Source organism: Centrocercus urophasianus, unplaced genomic scaffold (assembly GCF_019232065.1).
Source record: "Centrocercus urophasianus isolate 14NV4802_14NV808 unplaced genomic scaffold, USGS_Curo_1.0 seq_20, whole genome shotgun sequence".
Taxonomy (NCBI): domain Eukaryota; kingdom Metazoa; phylum Chordata; class Aves; order Galliformes; family Phasianidae; genus Centrocercus; species Centrocercus urophasianus.
In genome coordinates, this window is record NW_024884756.1 from 4,105,766 (window position 1) to 4,130,300 (window position 24,535).

Below are 24,535 nucleotides of genomic sequence, written 5' to 3' on the forward strand. Positions count from 1 at the left end.
ACCCCTTCCTTTTGCAGTAAGTAGTGCACAAATATAGGATACAGCCAATCTAAGCTAAATCATCAAGTATCTCCTTACAGATGGCTCGCGTGGGAGTTTGTGGGGTTCTTACTCGCCTTGAGATTCAACGTGAAAAAACATTTGCCAGGATGCCTTTCTGTGGCAGGTCCTTGAACTTTCTGGTTTAAATTAGCACTCGGTCCTCGAGGAATATGGGTAATGAGCGCCATTTTAACACCTCATTGCAGCTTTTTCTCTAAAAGAAACAAAGGCTTGCGTTTAGAAGGATGACAGGTACTGATTTAGTAATTGTTTCTCCTAGTTCTTCACATAAACTCCTTGTTTTGGCAGCGTGTGATGGCATTGGAACAGGGAGCTTAGTGTCAGCTCAGACGGTGGATTCCAGCAACATTGACAAGTTCATAAACTGCACTAAGATCAATGGCAACCTGATCTTCCTTGTTACTGGGATTCATGGGTAAGTGACAAATGTTTGTATGTTGTGTCATGGTGCACACTGAAACCAGTAGTGCCCACCTCTGCATTACAGCTGCAGGCTTCTATTACTCGACTGCAAACCTAGGATAAATTAGTTTCCTATCTTCATTTGTGAAGGAAACTGTTAACCAGATTCTTAGGATTCAACCTGTGGGAAAAGATAGAATGAACTAGATGGCATTAGAAAGAGAAAAGCCAACTGAGAGCTTAGGTTACTTCATAAAATTTTCAGCACTCGCTTTCAATAATGGCTCATAACACAGGATAGGTTACCTTCCATTCATTTGTTCTGAATTATGTTTAATCGGTGGTGAAACATGCAGAATATGCTAAAAGTGCCTCACGTAGTGAAAATTGTCAGAGCCTCGCTGGCTGTTGCTGCACATGCATGCAAAAAAACCTGCCCTCTTGTCGACTCATTTTATTTATATCTATTCCAGTTTCAATTGCAGAGATGTGCAAAAATCGGTGGTACTTAAATGTGGTGTTTTGCTTTAAATACATCTGTGTATTGAATAGGTCTTAATAACAGTAGATGATGTGGAGGTATAGAACCAGTATTTGGAAGTCTCATTAATGTCTGTTTTTTGTAAAGAAAGACCAGCCAAATAACCTCATGCTGTTAATAGTTTGACGAGCCGTTTGCCGTTGTATCAAAAGTGAATGTGTGACGCAAATTCAGCAGGGTGGGATGTAAATGGAGGGAATAAATGTAATCTGTTTTGGTGGTCAGAGGAGGCCCGATGTCAATAACTGCTTTCTTGTTTTGTGCTCTTTGCGAGAGCAGACGTAGGATTGTATTTTCTCACTAATTCAAGTTTTTCGTGGTGTCGTCAGCCACGGTGAGTTACATGTGGTGCTTTGAGGTATTGCAGGGCCTTTTAAAACGAGTGAAATCCTCAAAATGCACTAGCAAGATGAAACTCTTTCTCTCCCTTTGTTGTAATAAATATACATCAGTAGTACGAAGTATTCAATTACTTCTGCTGGGTAGTCTTCAAGTTTAATATGCTCTTTTGGCTTCTCAGAGTTTTCAGCACTGGTTGCAATTGCTTGTTAGGATAAACAATATAAGGTATGGTTCCAGGCTAACTCTCTGTTAGCATTTTCATGGTGTAGTGTGTGATGAGCTGAACTTCCGCAGATGGATCTGAAGTGGAATTCTGGCATGAGTAATAGCAGCAGATATTTTGTCAGCTTTCCTTAGATTTAGATGTGTTAAGATAATGAAGTTGTTGACTCTGGGTTGCGTGGCTCACATTTCCCTACGAGGTGAGGTGGAGAGAAATGACTTGTTCCTTTGGTTTGCTGGGCTGATCGGTTGTAATATTTCTTCACCTACAACTTGACTCCAGCCACGCAAGAGCTGAAAATCCGTTTCAGTGGAGGAGCCCTGCAGCTCACTGACGTTCAAAAGGGCAGCCAGTGTGAGCTTCGGCAGTGCGGTTGGCCTTCTCATCTCCTGCAGAGAGCACAGTGTGAAAGGTTAATGTGGCATAGGGAGAAAGAAACTTAGGTTCAGGCGGTTTAAGGAAATGCAGCTTCAGGCTTGTGGAAGCCCTGTGAAGGTCACGCAGCAGTCAGTGCTCGCACCTTAGCACTTTCTCATCCAAATGATTGCTCACGAGGCTGGTTGTAAATCTGTTACATCCCACAAGACAGGAAGTACTCTAGTAAATGCAAGGCAAGCAGCTGGAGGAACCGAGCAGTTCTCTGCAGTTCATTAAGAGATCTGTGATTTTGAGGATTACAGAGACATTTTTTGTAGAAGTTGCAGTAATAGCGAAGTTACAAGGTGAGTCATGATAACAGATCTATCAATTAAATATAAAGAGAACAAAGCCAACCTTGAATAAAACACTCTGGGGAAGAAAATATTCTGGAACAGCTTTTTTGTTTAAAACTGTAATTGCATTTTGCGAATCATCAGTACACAAAGGAAATGAAAGATGATAGTAGGTATGCTGCCAGTTACATAGATGGACTTTGTAGAGCAATAACAAAACGTACCTCCGCTCCAACTTCTAGTTACCTTCTGTTACAAATTTGTATACTCTGTGAACTGTAACATTTAAGCTGAACTCTCAGCACTTGAGATTGTGGAGACTTTAAGTCTGCGTCTCTGCAGAATTGCAAGATGTTTTGTAGTCTCAGAGAACTACTTGGTTGCTTGAAAGATGCTAAGAGTGAATTTTCTTGTTTTGATTGGTAACTGTATGATTACAATTGATTCTGTGGTTTTTGATCCTGGTATTTTGTAGCTCGTCTTTCTGTTGCCTCATCATTTGAACTTAGTCACTATGTATTTGTAACAGTGTCTATTCAAACTGCATAGGTCACTCCAAAAATGATGCTTTCTATTTATTTCCATGGCAACAACAATAGATGGAAGGAGCACAATAACACTGTTTGGAGCTGAGAGTTTTCTCTATCAAAACACTATTTTTCAACACAGTCGTTAGCATTAGCTGTGCATTTTTGCCAGTGATGAACAAGAGTCTGCATGCTGTGCTTGTAAAAATCTGCACCAGTGCAATAGTGCACAGCAATAGTGAGCCGCTATTTCAAGGCTGCTATGAAAATGTTGCCCATGAAGCCCATCTTTCAGTGACCTGAACAGATGGAAGAATTGGTCCAGTAGCCCTGACAAACTCGCTTATGGCATTCTGTTTCTCTGTTATAATCTCTGTTATGAACAGAGATCCCTAACTATCAGCAAGAGCAACAAGCCTCCATTATAGGCAGTGTTTTATCTCCCCTTTAGTTGTCTGTCTGCAGTCATGCAATCAGTTAAATCTCTTGTTCTTGAAGCTGCAAAGTTCAGTTTTGCCTGTTCTACTGAGAAGTCTTGGCTTTGCTAGGAAGAGTGGTAGATGCCTGCATTACTCTACAAGTTTTCATGTTGGTAAAGCAGATCAGGCATTTGCCTATTAAGGGGTTTTGTTGCATATTCACTACAGGACAAACTCGTGAGGCTTGTCTCAGGAGATACAGCTCCAGTTCCAAGAATGTCTCTCAGGAAGCAGGACAGATGGAAATGCATGCTCTGTCTTTTCCTGAGGCTGTTTCCTAGCCCTGTAAAATACACAAAAAACACCATAAGATGGTGTTACAGAAGAATTTTTTCCTGACTATTTCAAGGTTTTTTTTGTTAGAGTTAGGCTCTAGTTAGCTTCTTACACAACTGGAGAATCACAGTATATTTTCTTCTCGGGGATATTTTCTAAGCAAATTCTCTTTCCTTATTTTTTCACAACAAAAGAAGAAATGCTAACTCATGGCACTCTCAAAATGAGTCAGTGTCATGTTTTTATGCTGTAGCATACCTGAGATTTTCCTGTTTGATGGGGACATTTCAGTTCCCAGGTGGCCAACTTGCTTGACTGCTTGGCTTAGTGCTTCCTGCTCCATACCTTCTGAACAGTGCATCCATCTGAAGTCACATGTCAGGCACTGCCAGCATGCTCATAGTTCTCTTCTGCTTATAGCTTGTGAATTGTTTCAGTAGCAGTTTTGTTAGCCCAGGTAGTAGCACAGTACTTCAGCTGTGCCATTTCAGCTAGTCTGCCTGAGAAAAATCATCCTTTAGGAAGATCATCCACAGTTGTTCAGAATCCATTACTTTTCCAGCAGCTGAAGTATTTACTAAAATATTCATGACTCAGGATAGTGAGCACTACTGCTTCCCTTTGAAATGACACGGGAGAAGTTAGATTTTGCAGAATCAGAAGTCTGAAACCTGCAACTCACACTGCTTGAAATCAAAGTATTGACCTCGTGTTAAAAAATAATACTACTTTCTGCATGGCAGAACTTTGTGAAAGTTGTGCTGGTTGTTTTTTGTTTGTTTGTTTGTTTAATTATTATTCATAGTGTTGCATTTTGTCTGCTTAATCTTCCAGGGATCCATATCACACAATCGCAGCAATTAATCCTGAGAAATTAAATATTTTCCAAACAGTGAGAGAGATAACAGGTAACAAACACTTCCGATGTCCTACAATCTGAATTTCTTTTCATTCTGCATTTGCTTTGTCATTTGTTGGGTTTCCTGAGGAGCACAGATGCTCTTTTCTTAAAACTCACTCTGCTATGTATTTGATAGCTGATACTGGAGTTGTTATTTGTTAAAGTATTGTTCACAAATGTGCTGTCCTTTACTTTACACACAAATACAGAATGAATGTTGCCTTTGGGTTACACGAGCGTCAGAAGACCAAGACCTTAGAGTTAAGTGAGCACCATGCTGGCAAAGTGATGCAAGTGTTTCAGATGCTAGTGGAAATCTCTACTTTACCAGTGGAATTATTCCTTTGCTTAAAGATGTATTGCGTTCTAGTCCCGTACTGAAACAGAATCATAGGTGCACCCCAGATGTCTGCAAAACAAAGAGTTGCACTAACTACCCTCCAGTGCTCTCCGTTGAAGACTGATCCTCACACACAGTCAGAAGTGGATGAAAGTTCTTTGTTTTAGTAAAGTCTTGTTACCTTTTAATGCATCATGATGGATCTCTCAGTTTCTGTCTTGGGCTCCAATCCGTTTTTAACTGAATGTTCTTAATTGAGGCAAATCCTAATGTTGCCTGCTGCTGCTGAGGAATGGTACGTAGGCCTTTCAGATTGCAGCTGATGTTTAAGCTTGCCCTCAGCGTGGCTTTTGAAAGCTGATTTAGTGCTGTGACATTTCTGCTGTGACACTGTTCACGTCTTCCTTTTCCTTACTGGAGGAGACGGAACAAAGCAGGCCGGTGAATTTTGCACACTGCTGTCTTTGAATTCATCACCTTTATTTCTTTTTCTCAGACAGTTGCTTTCTTTCACTTAAAGCCTGGGCCTGTCTTAATTCATGTATGTGATAAAGCAGTCTTTAAGGCTGGAATGATTGATGCTCACGTTTCATTTTTCTCCTTCAGGGTATTTGAACATACAGTCATGGCCTGAGAACATGACAGACTTCAGAGTTTTTTCTAACTTGGTTACTATTGGTGGAAGAGCTCTGTATAGGTAAGGTACCTTCTATGTTCACGATGCTGTTTTTCATCAGCATTGTAGTAGCAAGGAGTGCAACACTTCTTGGGAAGCGTGTCATAACTTGGCACATTTTCTCAGTTGGCAAGCTGTTCTTTAACAGTATATTTGCTATTCCATTCTTGACAATGGACAATAACTTTTGAATGTAAAGACGTCAAAGAAAAACAAACGGCATCAGATTATCCTGGTTCATTTCTGCAGATGCCAACTTCCACTTCATTTAATACTTTCTACATTTTAAAACATTTTATGAATATGAAATGTACCTTAAAAGATGCTAGAACTTTGTCTCATTATCTGCATGCCCATACAGATGTGTATAGATTTACAGTCACATGTGTCCAAAGAACAACCTGGTCTTAAGAAGCAATAAAAGGTGAATACGTTGTACTTAGCAGATGGTATTTGTTAGCTCTGTAGTATCGTTTTTACCAGAGATGTCTTCATATGAGAACTGATAGGGAGGAATTGATTTTTGAAAAGAAGAAAATGCAGTGAGAAATAATAGTGGAAGACAAGATACCTTGTAGAGTGACGTAGAGAGGAAACTCTGGTTCCCAGTTGTGTAAATGCAGCATCTTGCTGACATTTTTAATAGCAAACCAAACAGATTATGAATAGCAGTGAAACCTTGAGATTGAATTACAGCCCAGCGTTCTGTTCAGAAACAGCAATTTTTTAGAACAGCTGGAAAGCAATTATAAACATTAAAATACAGTAACCTGAAGGATGTTGAGAAGCTGGATGTTGTTCACTTGTCTTCAGTCATACAATATGCACAGTCATTCCTGTGTTACACAATAGTTTATCATTCTTCCCATAGAGGAGATAACCACAGCTTACAATAGCAGAAAAACACAATGTAGGAAGTGGGTGGAAAAATTTCCTTGAAAGTAGCAGTTTCTTCCTGTATTACCATAAATGACATTAATTTGTCATGTTAACACATTTTAGAATGCATTTTACATGACTTTGTCAGTTTTTCCTTAGCGTATAAACCATCTCAAGTGTTAATTTTGATGTCCTGTGGGATAAAGAAACAACACATTTTCTTCAGTTTTCTTGACAGCACTTTATTTAAAAAAAAAAAAAAAAAAAAAAAAAAGGAAAAAAAAGAGTTAATGATTGTTCCAGAGCTGTGAGTAACTTAGCCAGTTAGTTTGATGGCTGAATTGACCTAATGTTGTGAGCCTCGCAGTTTGTGGTATTACAGTTCTGAAAGGGCTCGTGGCTTTCTGGGCAATAAAACCACCTTTTGCCTCACAAAATATCTGTGCCATTTCAAACTAAAAGTTTTCTGAGCAAATTTGCAAATGATCATGCCATTAAAACTAATTTCAGTGGGAAGTTCTCCACCAGCTCCGCTGAGCTTCACCTCTGGAGCCACCTCTTGGGGCTCATCTACGTTCTCTTTCCTTCTGTCACAGCGGCCTTTCCTTACTCATCCTGAAGCAGCAAGGCATTACCTCTTTACAGTTCCAGTCCTTGAAGCAGATCAGCGCTGGTAACATCTACATAACAGACAACAGCAATTTATGCTACTACCACACAGTCAACTGGACCAGCCTTTTCAGCACACCCAGCCAAAAGACGGTGATTCATCGAAATAGAAAAGCAGAGAACTGCAGTAAGTACTGCTTCTCAGTGTAAATCTTCATGCCTGCGAGTGGCTCACTCTGGGGGAAATGATTTAAGTAATGACAGGATACAATGCGTGGACAGGCCAGAAATGCAGCTGGGGTCACTTGTTTAGAGCCCCACAAACAAGAGCGGAGTATCGATCATTTGCAGAATCTAAAGGTATGGCCCAGTGTCTCCAAGGAGATTTGTAAGAAAATGAAGTGTTTTAAAGTATGGGCAAACGAAATAGAGAAGGAAGAAGGCACTGCTTCCTGCTGCAATATGAACTTTGGAGACAAGAGATACAGTTTTATAAATACAGATTCTGAATGTTGTACATGTGGAGCGAATATAGTTTCTATAGACTTTGACTTACAGCCCTCTACCTATGGAGCTAAACAGGCATCTTCAGCTTCTCTTCTTTGCCAAAGTGGCTCTCAATCTCGAAAGGTCACTTTTGGGACTGCTGTCTGGTAACTGTGTTCTCCCTTGCCATACTGAGCCTGTCTGACAAGGAAGGTTACTAGGAGAATTTCAGTTGGGGCTAATTGTCTGTCAGGAAAGCTTATCTGGACTAAGATCCTATTGAAAAATCAGATGAACACTGTGTAGCAGATTAAATGAGTTGGTTATGCAGAAATCACACTGCAACTTGCATAATATTGCATAATAGCAGCAATACAGTTCATTTTAAGGATACTGCTAGAGAAAAATTCATTAAATTGCAGTATGTTTAAGTGATATATCTGTTCTTTCAGATTGGGCAAGGCAGAAATGTTTTTTCAGACCATGATAATACTTTTAAGTGCTTCTTTTTTTCCCCTCTCTTTGAAATACTGCTCTGCATTGAAAGATTTCGTGGCTACGCTCATCACTGTGGTATGAGGATAGATTTCACGACTGGGTTGAACATATTTATACATCTGTCAGCTCCACTTGGTTGTTTTTTTTTTTTTTCCTCAATTTTTCTGTTATGTGAGAGCCTCATGAAGCATTAAACCTTGTTTGGTAGATTTCTAGGTGAGGTGGGTTTTTTTGGCTGTTATTTGGCTACTGTTTTACAGGTAAAAGTGAAAGCTGAATCATCATAAAATCATAGAATGATAGAATGGCTTGGGTTGGAAGGGGCCTCAAGGATCATCAAGCTCCACCCATAAGGCTACAGGCAGGGCTGCCAACATCTATATCTCATACTAGAACAGGCTACCCAGGGCCCATGCAACTGAATGAAGGTAATAGGATGCAACATAATTTCCATAGCTCCAAAAAGGAAGTACTGCTTCTTTTTTGCTGGAAGAGCTGCATGACTGTATCATCAATGAATATTAAGATATTACAGTTACAAAAAAAAAAAAAAAAAAGCTTTGTAAAGCAGATAATGGTAACAAAAAGAGAATAGAGAGAAGGCTTACCTCTATCCTGCACTCACTTTCAAAACTCCAGCAGCACAGATCTCCAGAAGAAACCCTTCCCCTCTGGTAGCCAGCCCTTAAATAGGTCTAGGAGGGGTCCAGGCTGCAACCCTTCCGGCAGCACAGCTGAATTGCCTTCACCTGTGCTCCTCTGGCTGACTCATGGCTCTCCTCAGGTGATCAAACAGAGGTTCAGGCCGTAACTCAGCAGTTCCCATACAATGACTTACAGACCACATATTAGAAGACAGTAGGAAGCAGCTCAGGTGAGCTTGGAAGCCAACTGGACACAGCAATTGGGAAGGTAGTCCCATAGCAGTTGTTGGGACTGCTTTGTCAAATACCTTTTTGCCCTTGCCTGTGATTGCCAAGTCTTTGAAATGGCTACAGCTATTAAAACTCAGACTTCTTGAGCAAATGGAAACTAGAACACACTGCCAAATCGCACTCTGGCACTGTAAATCTTGTCAGCACATTTGCACACAAAGGGAAAACGTGAACTTTATTTGACTTCCACCTTGTTGAGGATTTGCTGTAGTAGAAGCTTTTATTTCCCTGGAAGAAAAATACTACTGAAGATATTTTATGAAATTTTACACCGGGAGAATCTTCATGAGAAAAACAGATCTCTTTTTCATTTCCCTTTGAAAAGTTAGTATATATGATGCACTACCAGGAGTTTAGTTCCAAAAATGAATTCTAGCCTATTGATTGAACGGGCTGTATTTAATGAACATAGGCTATGGGCCAGGCTACTTAGATCAGAATGCAGTGTCTTGGACTGCTAATTTCCTGAGTCATAAATGTAACAGTGGTTTTCTCTCTATGCACATCTTGTATGAATGAATCAATAATGTTTTGTGGCCTTTAGAGAGTCAATGTTAGATGAGACGAGCTGCCTTGCTGCTTCAGCTCTGCCTGTCAGTCAGCACCTCTCTGGGGTTAAACGGGTTCTGCTGCAGGTTAGATGTCTAACTAAACTCCTCACCTTTACTTGAGGTAAGACAGAACTGGTCCTTAGAGCCAGATGCATTTGTCCAGCATGCTTCTAAGCATCCGTCCTGTTCAGGAGATGGGAGCAGATTGAGCTTTTGGAGAGCTTTTCTGATCTTCCATTGCCTGAGTGTCTGGGATCTGAGGGCAAGCCACGAGGGTTTCAGTTTTTGCCTTCTGGTTCTTTTGCCTGTTTTAGACCCACATTCTTCAGGCACTTGCACATATGCACATGCCTGTCTGAGTGACAAAAAGCCTGATCAGAATGAGGAAGGTTAAAGTGTATGTAAATATTTGCAGGATTGAAGTGTAGCGTCTGTGGTGGAAATACTATTTGTTTACATGGCAACTGGCAGAGTGTGAATTGTTAATAAAAATATCCATGAAAGTTTTTTTCATACCATTTCCCACAAAGAAACCAGTCTAGACCGTGTTAATTATTACAGCCACACTCTGGTGTGTTTATTATTAATTCTTTGTGTATTTTGAGGCACTGTCAGCTTGTTACTGCTTTCCTTGCTGCCTAGTGATTACAAATTGCCAGAACATGTTACAGCAGACATTTATTACAAATGTAGCTTTATTTAAAGTGCATGTGTGAGCTTCTAAGGTCATGTAATCAGCCTCTTATTGAAGTGATTTTTTTATAAATCACAAAATGGTGATGTATTTTTCCCACACCATTCAAAATTGTCTTCTGCTGAACTTATAAGTAATGAAATACTGAAGAATTATTGAGGGATTTAAATATTCCTAGACAAGTTCAGTTTTACAGCAGTGCTTATCTTTGAGATAGCATTGACACAGCAGAATTTGGTGAAAGTCTGTTCTTTTTTAAATGAAAATAACAACAGCAGTGTTCAGTCAGTGAAAAACGCTCCAGTCCATGATTACCAGTGAGATACTTGTGAACTGCACGGAGCCTGGGAGACCTGTAGGCTTGGAGGCACGTTAGAGGAGAAGAGCAAAGGATGAGCTGTGAGCCTTCAAGAGGTGCTGCAGCTTTAGCAGCAGTGTCTCCCAAAGTTGTTTGAGGGGATTCACGTGGCAAATGGATGTGACCAAATGGATAACCCTCGTGGAAATCGACGGGAGAGTATGTATGTACAATTCAGGAGCTCTCACAGAGTCACAGAACGTCCTGAGTTGGAAGAGACCCACAAACATCACTAAGTCCAACTTCTGGCCCTACACAGGGCTACCCAAAATCCAAACTCTTATGTCTGAGAATGCTTTTCAAACGCTCCCTGAGCTCCAGCAGATCAGGTCTGTGCCCGCTGCCCTGGGGAGCTTCTCCATGCCCACCACCCTCCTGGGGCAGAGCCCCCCCCCCCTCCCCGGCCCTCCCCTGATGGAGCTCCATGCTGTTTTCTCAGGTCCTCTCATCAATTGTATACTTTTAATTGTCTCCTGCTCTAACCTGTAATACTAAACACAGTTTGTGCCTAAACTGTTACAAAGATAATCAATGCAGAGTGAATGATGATAAATTTACTTGCTAGAAGGTACTCCAGCAGTTAGATTTTACCATTGCTCCGTGCTGAAGTAAAGAATTGGCTTTTTTTCCCCCAGCATGGGTATTTTATGGAACAAGTCAGAGACATCTCATGATAAATACAAGAGCACACAAAATAAATCTAGAAAAAAAATGATCTCTCATATGACGTTATCTAAATAATTGCTGTCAACTCTACTGACACCTGCAGTATACAGGGAAACCTTTCCAGGCAAAGGTTGTTATGAATTAGGTCAATTTAGTCACCAGTTGAAAACTTGAATAAATAGCAAGGTTTGATGCAAATGTAACTGAAATTTGCGGGAGATTTTCTGTTGAGTTCAAGGAGCCCTGGACTAAGAATAGAGCCATTTTTTTTCTTTTTTTTAAGCTAACTTTCTTGTGTTCTATCTAGTTTGGGGAAGTTACTTCTAACCTATGTGACCCCATTGATAAATAATGAGCATTAGGAGCATTCTAAGACTCCTAATGAAAATGAGTTCCTGTCAAAAGCTTTTTTGTTCTTTTCTTCCACATACAGGCCATAGGATATGTTGGAGCTTCAGAACATTCTCAGCCCCTGAAAATGTCAAATAATACATCTAAAACTCAAACATCTCTTTAGACATCCTCGAAAAAGGAGGAATGACAAGCTAAATGGATTTTTTTTTTTGCTTGTAAAAGTATTTCTATGCTAGAAATAAGCAGAAAGAAATAGAGTGGTATTTTTCTTGTTTCTTTTCTCAGACTACAGGTACTATGTTGGCTAGATTCCAATAGGACAATCTTAATTTTCTTTACCCAGAAGCTCTTTGTTTCATTTGTATATGGCTCTGCCTGTACCTAGAGTGATCTTGTAATAGTGTCACTTGCTATTTGAAGGAATAAATTCTTAATTCAGAGTAGTCTAATAGTTGACGGGGAAGAAAAGAAAATGACTGATAATAAAAGCTTAATATCAACAAAAAGATTGAGAAAAATTGGAAACTGCCTTTGGATGATGAGAGCGTGTAAAACTGTATCAGAACCTAAGGCATTCTTAGGATGGAGAAGGAGCAAAAAGGGATCTGAAGTAAGAGGGATTTTTATGTTCCTTACGAGTTCTTAAAGCCAGTCATTGGCTGAAAAGTAAGACTACTGGTGTAGCTCCAGTGAATCGGAGAAGCAAGAGCTGGTGAATTTGCTATCTCTGATATTTAGGAGATTGTTGTTACTTTTCATCTACTCACTGTGCTGTAGAAGTCATTTGCATAAACTGTTTCGTCATGGAAGAGTGAATTCGGAATACAAGTTCGACACTTGCACATGGTAAGGTATGGCTACATCAGTAGAAATGGACCTTCTTCATTTTCTGAGGAGAGAATACTTGTTTGCTTTTGCTCTTTGCTCATTTCTACCATCTATCATTTATGTAGTAAAGGATTATATAAAATAGCCATACACAATTCATATTGATTGAAACCACCTTTCCCTCATCTTTTGTTAGTTTTGTTTATTTGAGATTTGGTTTTGAGGCTGACAGTGTTTCACTTTGTGGGCTGTTGTTTTTTTTTCCTGACATGTTGAATATAAAAAGCTCTTTGTTCTCTTTTCAGGTGCTTTTGCACCAAAGAATTTAGAAATCACAATTTAAAGTAGTACTTGGATAGAATGATAGCATGGTTGGGGCTGGAAGGGACCTTTAAGACCATCTAGTTCCAACCCCTGCTGTAGGCAGGCACACCTCCCTCTAAACCAGGTTGCTCACAGCCCCATCCAGCCTGGCCTTGGATGCTTCCAGGAAGGGGGCATCCACAACCTCACAGGGCAGCCTGTTCTAGTGTCTCACCATCTCCGCAGTAAAGAATTTCTTCCTAATCTCTGAATCTTTTGTAGTTTAAAGCCATCTCCCCATGCTAGAGAATTCTATATCTTGATCTACACTTTGAAGGAGGAAAAAGCTGTTTTGAAGCCTCTTGGGTTCCCATCTTTTTGAATGCTCTTAAGGGACTTGGAAGAAGCCGTGAAAATTGCTTTGTGCTTCTGTTCTTGTTCACAGTATCATAGCATTTTGTTGCACCCTTCCTCACCTGAGCCTAGAACTGTTTGTTCCTTCATTGCGGTTGAATCTGCAGCACTCTTTTTCTCACTTTATCCTTTCTGAAAGGAACAAGCCAGAACTGGGTGTAATACTCAAACTGAGTGCAGCGTGAGTTTCTGTGGTGGTAAGATAATTATTTCTGGTTTTTCTCTGCTGTGTTTGTAGGAAAAAATCTGAACATTTGTTCTGCTTTTCTGAACGTGGCATATCGAACTGTTTTGTAGAACGGTTGATGCTAATTTTTAACTCTTTGTTGAGGTTAATCCTGAGCTCTTGTTGAGCTTTAATAGTCAGCTTGGAGAAGAACATGTCATTCAGCATTGTTCTGTCTGGAAAATAAGCTTTTGGTTTGGTTGTTTCTTATATTTTTCCTTCTTCCTATCTGCATCAGATCATGCTTACCACTCTGTATCAAACAGATCTTCCTTGTCTACTTGACTGCCACAGAGAACAAGTTCCCTGTTTTTTTGAGGCATGACTTCTCACTACCAAAGTTAAGGCCATTTTTCTGCAATAGACTGCATACAGCAGAATCCATTCTAGAATCATCTCTAACAGCTGCCGCAGGGGAGCTGTTGGGTCGGGGCTTGAAGTGGTGATGGAGCACCTGGTGAAGGGCTGTGTTCGGCCCAGGGGGCACAGGCAAAGTGTTTGCACCTGTGCTGCCCAGCTGGCCAGAAGGGGCAGACCCAGGGGGAGCTCATATAAGGGTCAGACATGGGAGGGAGAGCATCTTTTGGAGCTGGGGCTGCGTGAGGAGGGGTGCTGCATGGCCACAGAGCTCCTTTGCTAGTTGGGTGAGTTCAGTTCTTTTTTGTCTTAGGGCTCTTGACCTGCCTGTAAGTGTTTTACTCGGTGTCTCTGAACAATTTCTCTTTTTCAAAAGCAAAACAATTGCAGAGAAGCTTCTTTCAAAAAAGCTGAATTTGTTATGTTACTGTTGGTTGTTGAAGTAGAATTAGTTTTAGTAATGTTGAGGTTGGCATCTTTGTTGTCAGGGTTCAGTGGTAAATAGTGCTAATTCTGTTCCAGGGTGGATTTGAGAATCCTGTTCATCAGGCAGGGCTTTTGGGCTGTAGGGGACATGTTCTCTTCTCAGAGACTGCAATCTTGTAGCATTTTAAAGGCCGTTGAGGTTCATGGCCTTTTACTCCTCACAAACTTTAATAATTAGGTTCTTGGGGGAATTTTGCTGCGTAACCACTGTGGCTTATGCTATCAGCAAGGAAGAGTTGGGCCTTGTTGTTTTGTATTTTTAGGGCGCATCTTGTTTTTTGAATGCTAGGTGAAACGTTTTCCTTTCGAATTCAGAGGACTGCGTAACTTAATGCAGTGTTCTCTCTCTGTAGCTGCTGATGGAATGGTGTGTAATGAATTATGCTCAAGTGATGGCTGCTGGGGGCCAGGGCCAGACCAGTGTCTCTCCTGCAAGCGCTTCATCAGGGGGAGGACCTGCATAGAATCTTGTAACCTGTATGATGGGTAAGATATTTCTGCTGTACTTCTTGCTAGTGCTGTGATGGGATAATTCAGGATTTGATGTGTAAGTTACCTTGACTTTACATCCAGGGGTATCCAGTTCCACCGTCAATATTACTGCCTTTGGGTGAAATATATTATTGCATAATTTTTAGTCACTTCAGAATCTGAACTTGTGTGTGAAGATTTACCTGTGATTTTTGCATTATGTATGTTACGTGGAAATAGAAATAATAAAACCTGCTGTGTGTGTTTTTTCCTGAAGGTTAGGTAGCCTAAACCCTGAACAAAAGACAAAGCTGTTCAACAGTGCCTGGTAATGATAAAATGGAGCAAAGCTCCTCATGTTACTTGCAGTAGGAGTAATTAATAATCAGGCTTTGGAGGACAGCAGGTGGAATTCAGCATCCTGCATAACATTACAGTAAGGTCCCAGTAATTCATTTCATAATAAAGATAAAACCATGTTTTTAATTACACTTTTTTCTTCGAGGTGCTAATTGAAAATCAAATCACTGGCACAATTTCTTTCTTGCCATGTATGATAACTCATGGAACTGTTATGTAGAGAGGTTTGGAAGTCCTGAAGATGCATTAAAATACTTAAAACACTTTTGTCTGGACAGTGCATATGAAAAGAACACTGACAGAAAACAGTTTGGTATGCTTAAAAAAGGTTGGAGAACAGTGTTATAAAACTGTGGTTTTGTGTGCATCAGAACACATCTGACTGCAAACCCTGCAGCACTTGATGGCTGGTTCTGCCAGGATGCCTATCTCAGGAAGATTGCAGAGAGGCTCTATTTGGATGGCGTAACCAGCACTTCAGCTAGAATGTTCTGAACTGTATTGATTAGAGAATGCTATTTGCTGTTTCTGTGGGCTCAGCCCCTTTCAGAGTATTTTTTTGAGTGATTTTGCTGATTGGGCTTAATCTTCAGCTGTTGTAAAGCAACCTAATCCCATTAAAAGTCATCTCAGCTGGTTTAGTCCACTGGCTTAATGAGGCTGAGGTGATTACCACCAGGTGAAGAGGCAGCCATTTTTGCTCAGCTTCAGTCTCCCTTTTGCTTTTTCCTAACCTGCTTGCAAAATATTTTCCTAGGGAGTTTCGAGAGTTTGCGAATGGTTCTGTTTGTGTGGAGTGTGATCCCCAGTGTGAGAAGATGGAAGACAACATGATCACATGCTACGGGCCGGTAAGAGCCATGCTGGCTGTTAAAATGTGCTAAAGCACAGGTACCTTCTGTTCAGAACAAGTAAAGTAACTGTTGCAAGTCAACATTGAAGTAGGCAGAAAACGTATTTCATGTGGAGGAGCAGTACTCTGCATGTAGTAAGCAGGTTCTAGGAATGAACTCAGGTGAATTAGACTGCTTTAGAAGATGGTTCAAAAAGGGAGTCCTTTTCTTTCCTGAGTTGTCTTAATGCCTGGAATGTTATGTCCAAAGTCCTTAAGCGTGAGATAGTATTCAGGTGCAGTCTGCACATTCTGTTCTCTAGCTGCTTTTATTCATTATGTTCAGTTCTGTCCTGTTCTGTGGTTTCAGGTTGTTGGTTGTTTTTTTTTTTTGTTTTTTTTTTTTTGTTTTTTTAGATGTGGGCATTTGTCTCAGTTCTTCAGAAAGCTTGAGCAATGTCATCTTTTCTTTGTAGGCTGGCCTGTTCTGGTGCAGCATTCTTTATGCACATCCTAAAAATGAATGCTGACTGTAACTGTCGTCTATATAATGCCTGAATTATCTTATATGAGCAGTGAGCCTTGTTTCAAAGATTATTGTCCTTTTGTTGGATAAAAATAGTTTCTTGTTTCGGTTGTTTGTATATTGCCAAGGCTAAAAGCATCTTGGATGCAAGGAGTTGTATTTCAGGTTCTTTGTTCCTGTGAAAATTTAACCTTGTTTCCTTGGTTCTCTCATGTAACCTAATGACCGTAAAGAAAATACGTTACCCTGCTCAACATTCTCATGGTTTTTGCTGTACCACTCTGCTTTCTGCAATGCTGTCGCAAAGCAGGAAGCTAATACTGCAAATTTCAGCCCATGAGAGAAATTTAGACTTGAAGGAGGATTTGTGGATATGAAGTTGTAGACCAGTGCCCAAGCAGAACACGGTATTTAGTCGGCTCCACTGGCTTAATTTTGCTTACGTTGTTCAGGAGCCTTAGGTGACAGTCTGGACTGTTAAAAAGTTGTGTATGCATCAAGAAGACCTTGTCACAGAAACACTGAAGGATAACCGAAGGGAGAAGGCAGTATGGGAAATAATGTGGATTGTGGAGGTAGTGAATCGCTGTACGTCTTCGTTTTGGTTTGCTTGTGTGTATGTAGGCTTAAAACAGACATGAAGTCAGTTGTGTTAATCATGCTGGTAGTGTGGAGAAACCTGTTTAGAAACTAGTAATTAATCTTAGGTTGTACAAGCTAAGTTTGTGGTCAGAACTACCAAGATATACATGTGCTATTCCTCAACAGTGGCTGGAACCGTGTGGGTGATTTGCTGTTTGCTAGGGAAGAAACACCACTGCAGTTACTACTGTATGTGCTGTCATGCTAGGACCTGCAATTCCAGTGCAGAAGGGAAATACGGAGTAACTCGAATGCACTGTTTCTCCCATTTCCCCAGGGGCCTGACCACTGCACGAAGTGTTTCCATTTTAAGGATGGTCCGAACTGTGTGGAGAAATGCCCCGATGGCTTACAGGGGGCCAACAGTTTCATTTTCAAGTATGCTGATGAGGATCGCGAGTGCCATCCGTGCCATCCCAATTGCACCCAAGGGTAAGTTCTGTGATCTGAACCATCCTAGTGAAGTTTTGTTACCTATTAGAACGTAGGTGAAGTTTTGGCTTGGCAAAGTACTTGTTCTGCTCCTGGAAGTGAAGTGTGTGCAGCAGTGTAACGCAACTTTATTTTCAGTTTCTCACGACACTCAAGTTTCTGTCATAAACATCCAGCAGCTTATCAGAAAAGAAGAATACTATGCTCTTTATGAACACCACTCCGAAGATCTTTTCACAGCCTTACTGCTAGCACTGGTTTGTAACAAATGCTGCCTTTTACATTTGTGTGTCTAGGCCGGTACAATGACTTTATTTCACTTACTGATGGAATTGGTCCTCTTTGGTCCTTGGTATTGCTGAGGTAACCCTGTAGCACTTCGATGAGACACAGAGGATCTGATGCAAAGGATTCACCAGGAGCCATGTTCTGCAGGAGTCTGAATTTGAGGATTTGTTTCTTAAGTCCTGTCTTAGTATTATTCCCAATCAATCACTTGTTATGTGTGAAAAAACACAGACTGAGAGTCTGAGCCGAAATTAAGAATCTGCAACAAATAACAGTAATCAACTACTCAGGTCTTGTCCTGCTTTGTCCACGTGGATTAAAAATGTCTTTTGATGAGGTTAGTGCTGTCCAGGATACATAGAAAGGAAAAGACAGGGGAGAAAGAGAAAACTTCAGCCAGTGAAATAATCTTCCACAAGAGGCCCTTTCTGTTTAGCAGCTAAAATTAAACAGGTAAATTATTTGACGTGATCTTGATGTCAACAGCTGTTACCATTCAAAATGAGACCTTTTGCTGGTTTTGCATATATAATTTTAATAGAGTCAATGGAGAAATGAGGGTAAGATCTCAGACACAGCCGGGATCTGTTACAGATAGATCTTTCCTACAGACCCTCAATTTTATGATCAGAAAACTAAGATGACAGTATGCTAAGATGAGCTTGCTTCAGGAGCTCTGTTTCTGGCTTTAAGAGAATGGTGGATGTGCTAGTTTGGAGTCTGACAAACCCAGGTGTGGATGGTCGACTTAGTGTCTAAAGATAACAATGAAGAGGCACCTTGTAGCTATTCTGACCTCTCAGAAGACTGGGATGTGACCTTCCTTTCTAGACAGTCTTCTATTCTGGGGAGATTTAAATGTTACTGATCTTAATAAAACAACTGTACTTCTTCAGAATAGGAAGGGAACAAATAATTTTCCATTCCTCATCACTTCTTTAGATGCATCAGTATTTTCCAGATGGTTGGTTGGTACTGTCTCCCTGGGTAGGAGGTTTTTACACCTCCTGGTGGCAGTCTGATGTTGTAGTTCCTAAACAAACAGGAAGGGCATTAGGCAGCTGTAACTACTTGCCAGCATTTGTTGGCAACCCTCACTGACACGGGATTCCTTTATGTTGAGTTACCTTAGAATTTATCCCTTGAACTTTCTCCCTTTTCTTTCTGCAAATGTCTTCCTTGGGTTAAAAGTGAAAGAATGCCTCATCAAGTGTTGTTTGCGAATCACCAGGGAACTGATGAAGTACCACTATTATAGAGCCAGTGACTTCTCCCACAAAGCTATCTCTTATGAGGAGCTAGACCTTTGCCATGAGTTAAATACTTTTGCTCACAGAAATCCTCATCCTGTTGTTGTGAGATTAATGTCCGTTCTTAGGCGTTTTATCACCTCTCATGAAAACAACATGCACAAACCCAATCTAGATAAAAATAGATGTCATTTTCTAGTGTTTCTGAAGGCTTCCTTTAATGATGGTATGTTAATCTGGTAATGAGTGTCCCAGATGTTTGGGGTTTATGGCTTTTTTTTTTTTAATCTTGCCAACACTCTTGGGGCTGAGTATTTCCAGTAAGGAGGGAATCGGTCTCTTTCATTCTCTCCTCCTTTAATGCAGAATTCTCTAGTTTCATACCTTTCTTTCCAAAATTAATACTGAAGTTCCCCTCAGTCAGCGTTCCTAATGACATCACTTCCGGAGAGAGCACATCTTGATACTTGACTCACAGCTGAGTGGTACAGAAAACCCAACCCTCTACTTCATCTGGCTTTGCTGTCAGATCAGTTGCTGCAATAGAACCGGTGCCATAGAGGTGGAGCTTAGTGAAGAGTCTTGAGCTGTTGCAGAGCACTATTCCTGTCTTGGTGTTATTCTGTTCCTTCAGTACTGCTCTTTGATTCAGGATCCTTGCTAAAATAGGCTTTTAGTTCTCTTAGTCTTGTTTTTATCTTCTCCAGCCATTCCCGTCGCAGGGGAAGGTAGTTCTGTGAGCCTTCTGCCTTAATTTCGTCCTGGTACTTGCAGGTGATTGCTCACTTGAGTGTGAGATTTCATAGTGCTGTTCTCTTCCCTTATTTAAATATAATGGCTGCTCCTCTGGATAGGTGTGCTATTATCCAGTCCTGTTAATGATGTTTTGTTCACCAGGAGAGGAATCAAGAAGTGACTTGCTTGGATGCGGCAACTGTGCTTTTCACTTTGCATCCTCATGATAAACATCAGCTACTTGAAGCCAATCTGAAGCAGGTCTGAGGCACGTGGGACAGTGATCCCATTTAATTCAAGGGAGTCAGAAAACATTTGGCACTTTTTCTTGCCCAGCTAGCTAAAATGGAATGCTTTTGCAGAAATGAAATAGTGATTATATAACAGCATCTAACAGTCTGCTTCCTCCCTGAGCAAGGCACAAAGAGGACCTGTTCTCATCACAAGCATTTTCTTACTACTTTTATTTTTGAAGGAAACGTGTTGCTCTTCCTTATCCAAAATTTCGTTATCCCTCGAAGCTGACAAGTTGTGATAAGATGGATTTGAAGGCCCAAGGACTGCCTTGCCTCTGAAGGCATTTTGAATTCTTGTTGGCATCGTAGTGGAAATTCAGTTGCAATAAATGCTAAATAATTGGAGACCAGCATTGCTTTGCTGATGGAAAAATTTCTCCCTGCCCCCAGCAGGAAGATAAACTTTCTTGCCATCAACACACACACTGTTACCTGTATAAGTTTTGATTCATTTGGCTTCATCCAGAGTGACAGTTAAGTGATCTGGTATTTGGTGTAACAAGTGTTTTCTTTTGTCCAGAGTTAATCTGTTTATGCTATCTCATAATCAGTTTTGTTTTCAGCAACAAAGTTCTTGGGGAATTCATCTGATTGAAAATGGCTTTGCTGCTTGAAATCTGTGAGAAATTAAGGCCCCACTTTTGGATCTCAAGGGAAGTTGATATGAAATAAAATTTGTGGAAGTTGGGGGGGAGTGGATTATTTCGGGGAAACAAAGATCTTCTGTTTTCAAAACTGTTCTAACTAATTATCTTTCAGAAAACAGTTCTTTTTAAAGATAAGGTGGAAAGCTCTATGTACAGCTTTCTGTATAAGCTGTGTTGTAATGACTGAATGTTGTTAATAAATTGATACGTATGATTGTGTTGATACTACCCAGTTCCTCTTACAGAAAGAACATAGTTCTTCCTCCGGACTCCAAGCAGGAGAAGGAATCCTGGGGGTGAATTAAGTGCCTCTGCTACGTATGGTTGTGTTATGCTTGTACTTGTGTCAAAAAAAAGCCTGAAAGGAAAAAAAAACTATTGTCAGAGAAAAAATAATTGATGACTTAATGGTGAAAAACAACTTGTTAATAGTAGTGTCTATTGCTGTTGCTCACACAGTATTTATTGCGTGTCAATCAGGGCAACCAAAGAGTGTGTAAGTACTCACAGTCATGTTGAACAGCTTAAAATGTACTTAGACAGTTTTCTGTTTGAGGCTGGGAAACCCACTGAAGATGATTATTGATTTTTAAACAAAAGGCAGTAGTACTTCAGTTTGAAGTGGGGTAGGTCCCAATACCTTTTCTTGGATCATCTCTTCTTCTCTCTCAGACTTCTAGAGAACAAATGTGCAGTTATGGAATGACTGCAAGACAATAGGCTCTTCCTGTCTGCCAGTTATCTGAACTAGCAATGGGCTCTCAAAACTCCAGTTTCAAGAGGACCCTTATCTATAGCAGGAGTCTGAACTTTGCTTCTCTTGACATGCTAGAAGATGAAGGCGGCTCAAAAAAAATTGTTCAGACCTTTACTTACTGCACTGGTCTTCAGCAAACTGCTGAGAATACCCTGAAAAGAACAGTGTTGGATTTGGCTGAAGATTGGGTAATATTCAGACTTGTGAAGCCCAGGACAGTAGGAATTTCAAGAAATACCTGTTAATAGTTCTAAGTTCTTGGACTGTATTTAAATTAACCCTTTTTGCTTCATGCGTGTTCTGTCCAATTGGGTGTGTAATGAATCTGCTTTTGTCTTTGCATCTATTGAAGGAGAACACTGTTGAAGAAATAGTGAAAGTCTTTGTTTCCACATCACAGCTGTTTTGGAAAATGTAATTTCAGGTGTACAGGAGAGAAAGTTCACTGCAGGTATTGTTAAACATTTGAAGTAAGTGGCTTAATTTCTTCAGAAATTGAGAGCTACTTCCTGTGGATAAGGAGGGACTTGCTGGGCATTTAGCACTGAGGCATGTCAGGTTGTCTTAATCTCTGAAAGTTCACCTACATCTGTCTGTCTCTGATCATCTGGACCCTTGTGTAAAAGGGGTAAGCACCTTTTTATTTGAATGCAGGCAACTCAGCTTGCTACTTTGATTAGTGTTCCTTGTGAGGATAAGGAAACACCGAGGCTCTTTCCCCATGGCTGTGCTTGAGTGGTGCTGCATAAAGTGACTCCCTGTATTTCCTTCACCTTTGGTGAGCACCTGCTGAATTTGCAGTGGAAGTCTTCTGGCAGCATCTACAGATAGCAGGTCAAAGTGCCTGTATCAGCAGACAGCATTTTACTCAGATTTTTTTTTTTAGTGGGAATCTGATCCTTGAGTTTCCTTGCTAAGAGTACAGTCAGCTTCCAAAACTCATTTCCTGGGTAGGCACTTGAAACAGAAGGAACAATTGCATCAATTACAGGAAGTGGGGAGGAGGGACTTATGCATTGTGCTTCTGCAGGTCTCACGTGTTGCAAATGAACAGCTTCTGTTCAGTAATCACCAGTTTGATTATTCCGAAAAAACATGCAGGCAAGGAGACTCTGTTCTCAGGCCTCCCACACATGCAGGTGAAATCTGCTTTAAATACTGTGTGAGCCACAAATGGTCCAACTTTGGAATGCTGGTTATGTTGCTATTATTGTTCCCTTGACAGGCTTGTTTTTGTCACAGTATAATTTTGTGGTGACTCGAGTCTTTAGTATTGTAATCAAAAGTGTGTCGCAAAGAGGGGATTTCTGCTTCTTGGATCTGCAAATAACCATTTTCTCTCTTTCTCTTCTTGTTCTCAATTTGGATTTGCTGCAGGTGCATAGGTCCGCATATCGAGGACTGCGTTGGCCTGATGGATAGGTACTTGCTGAGTGGTCGTTCCCTGTGTGTCTTCCATCCTCCACGTGTGGACAAGGGCGCATGCGTGTGCATGTCCTTGTGAATGGCAAATGACGTCTTTTGTTCTGTAATTGCCTGCAGGTGTAGAGGTCCAGCTAGTCATGACTGCATTTACTATCCATGGACACGACAGTCCACTTTACCACAACATGCTAGGTAACATCCACCACTTCTCCATTTTTGTACACCAGGGTCTTCCCTACTTACTGCAGGAATGTCATACTATCCAGTTTGTCCAGAAATGCAGACTATGGGGAGAATGTAACTTGTTCTTAAGCAAGGTGTGCCTCCAAATGCCCAAGTTTACTTACTGTATCAAAGCTAGTTAATTTCATGAAATTTTCTACAGAAATAGCTTCTTGATGAAATTTTACTGGAAGTAAACTTGGTGGAAGCCTCTGGTTAAACTAAAATGTCTTGTTGGTACAATTTCATGGTTTTTTTTTTTTTTTTTTGAGGCAGAGCGTAAGAAAAATTGAAGCTTTTTCTTCCATACTTTCCTGTGGGTGGGGGGGAAAGTAAATGCTTTGGAAAAACTGAACTTTTCCCTCAATTCATGGAAGTAGTCTTTGATCTTTTTCATTTTCTGCTCGAAGAAAACAAATCCAAAACATGGTAGCCTTTCAGCAATTTTCTTTTTTAGTAAAGATGATCAAAACGAGTTAATGCAGGAGAATCCCAAAGCATTGCTGTTAAGCTTCACATTCATTTCTTTGTAAGTCCTTCGTTCTGTTGATAAAGATTCAAACTGGTTAGTATGACTTCCAGGCTTTGGGGTTACTGTCATGAGCTAGGATTAGATAAGAAATGTATCCTTTCAATCAGCTTCATTATTAATTTATTTTAAGAGAAGATTCTGAAGTTAGGTACTAATGTGAAGATCCCTGTTCTCTTGCTGTTGAGGGAGTGCGTGTTTAGGCTTGGGCAACGGTATAAATGCTATCAGGTGGTGTAGCTTTGCAATTAAATGGGTGTCAGTTCTGACTAAGTTCTTAGAGGAAGGGGACTTAACATTTTTCACATTGCAGTATTCTTTGGAATTTTTCTGCTTTGAGATACCTTGTATGAAGCACTTCCATGTGGGATTCATTTCCAGGGATGGTCACTGAGTGTGAGTTAGTGAAAACCAGCAAGCTGTTTAAAATGGCTACAATTATAACTCACAGTACAAAGGAAGATTGTATTATGATTGTTTGCCTAATTTTGAAGGGCGTACGAGGCCACAGAGAATGAACGCCATGCTGATGTTCATTGCCTTGGTAATCAATTTTAAAATAGCATGTATTTCATCAATGGGGTTCTTAATGAGTTTTTTGTAGGAATGTCAAGGGCTTTGTGCTGGGAAGATGACATTTTGGCAGCAGTTGAAGTCTCAGTGCTCCAGTCTGCTCTGTCTGTCTTCCTCTGTTTGCCCCAATGTAGCTCAGATCTTGCTCCCAGTTGAATTCAAGTGGTGCAACTCAAAAGCTTATATTTGTATCAGGAATGTTGTGTTGGCAGTTAAGTCATTGAGGATACTGCCAAATACTCTCTGAAGCAAGGGAATGACTGCTGTTGATCACAGTAAGTGATTGGATCCTGGGGCCTCAGCACTAAAAAGGAAGTGTCTCACAAGGTGTCAGGCTTAAGCCAGTGGCTAGCAGGCAATATTTATGTGGTATTTTATGTTGTGTGTATCTTAGTGCTTCTGAATCTACTATGCAGGTAGGAA

The 24,535-nt window shown here is 40.6% G+C and overlaps 1 protein-coding gene across 1 annotated transcript in view; it reads left to right on the forward strand.

Moving 5' to 3' along the window:
* ERBB4 (erb-b2 receptor tyrosine kinase 4) overlaps positions 1–24,535 on the forward strand; it is a 501,644-nt gene that overhangs the window by 353,645 nt on the left and 123,464 nt on the right. Inside the window, exons 11-18 of the mRNA XM_042822364.1 lie at positions 352–478; positions 4,401–4,474; positions 5,414–5,504; positions 6,959–7,158; positions 14,481–14,613; positions 15,716–15,809; positions 17,236–17,390; positions 22,906–22,980. Of these exons, the coding sequence (XP_042678298.1) occupies positions 352–478; positions 4,401–4,474; positions 5,414–5,504; positions 6,959–7,158; positions 14,481–14,613; positions 15,716–15,809; positions 17,236–17,390; positions 22,906–22,980 (949 nt within the window). The remainder of the gene's footprint in view (positions 1–351; positions 479–4,400; positions 4,475–5,413; positions 5,505–6,958; positions 7,159–14,480; positions 14,614–15,715; positions 15,810–17,235; positions 17,391–22,905; positions 22,981–24,535) is intronic.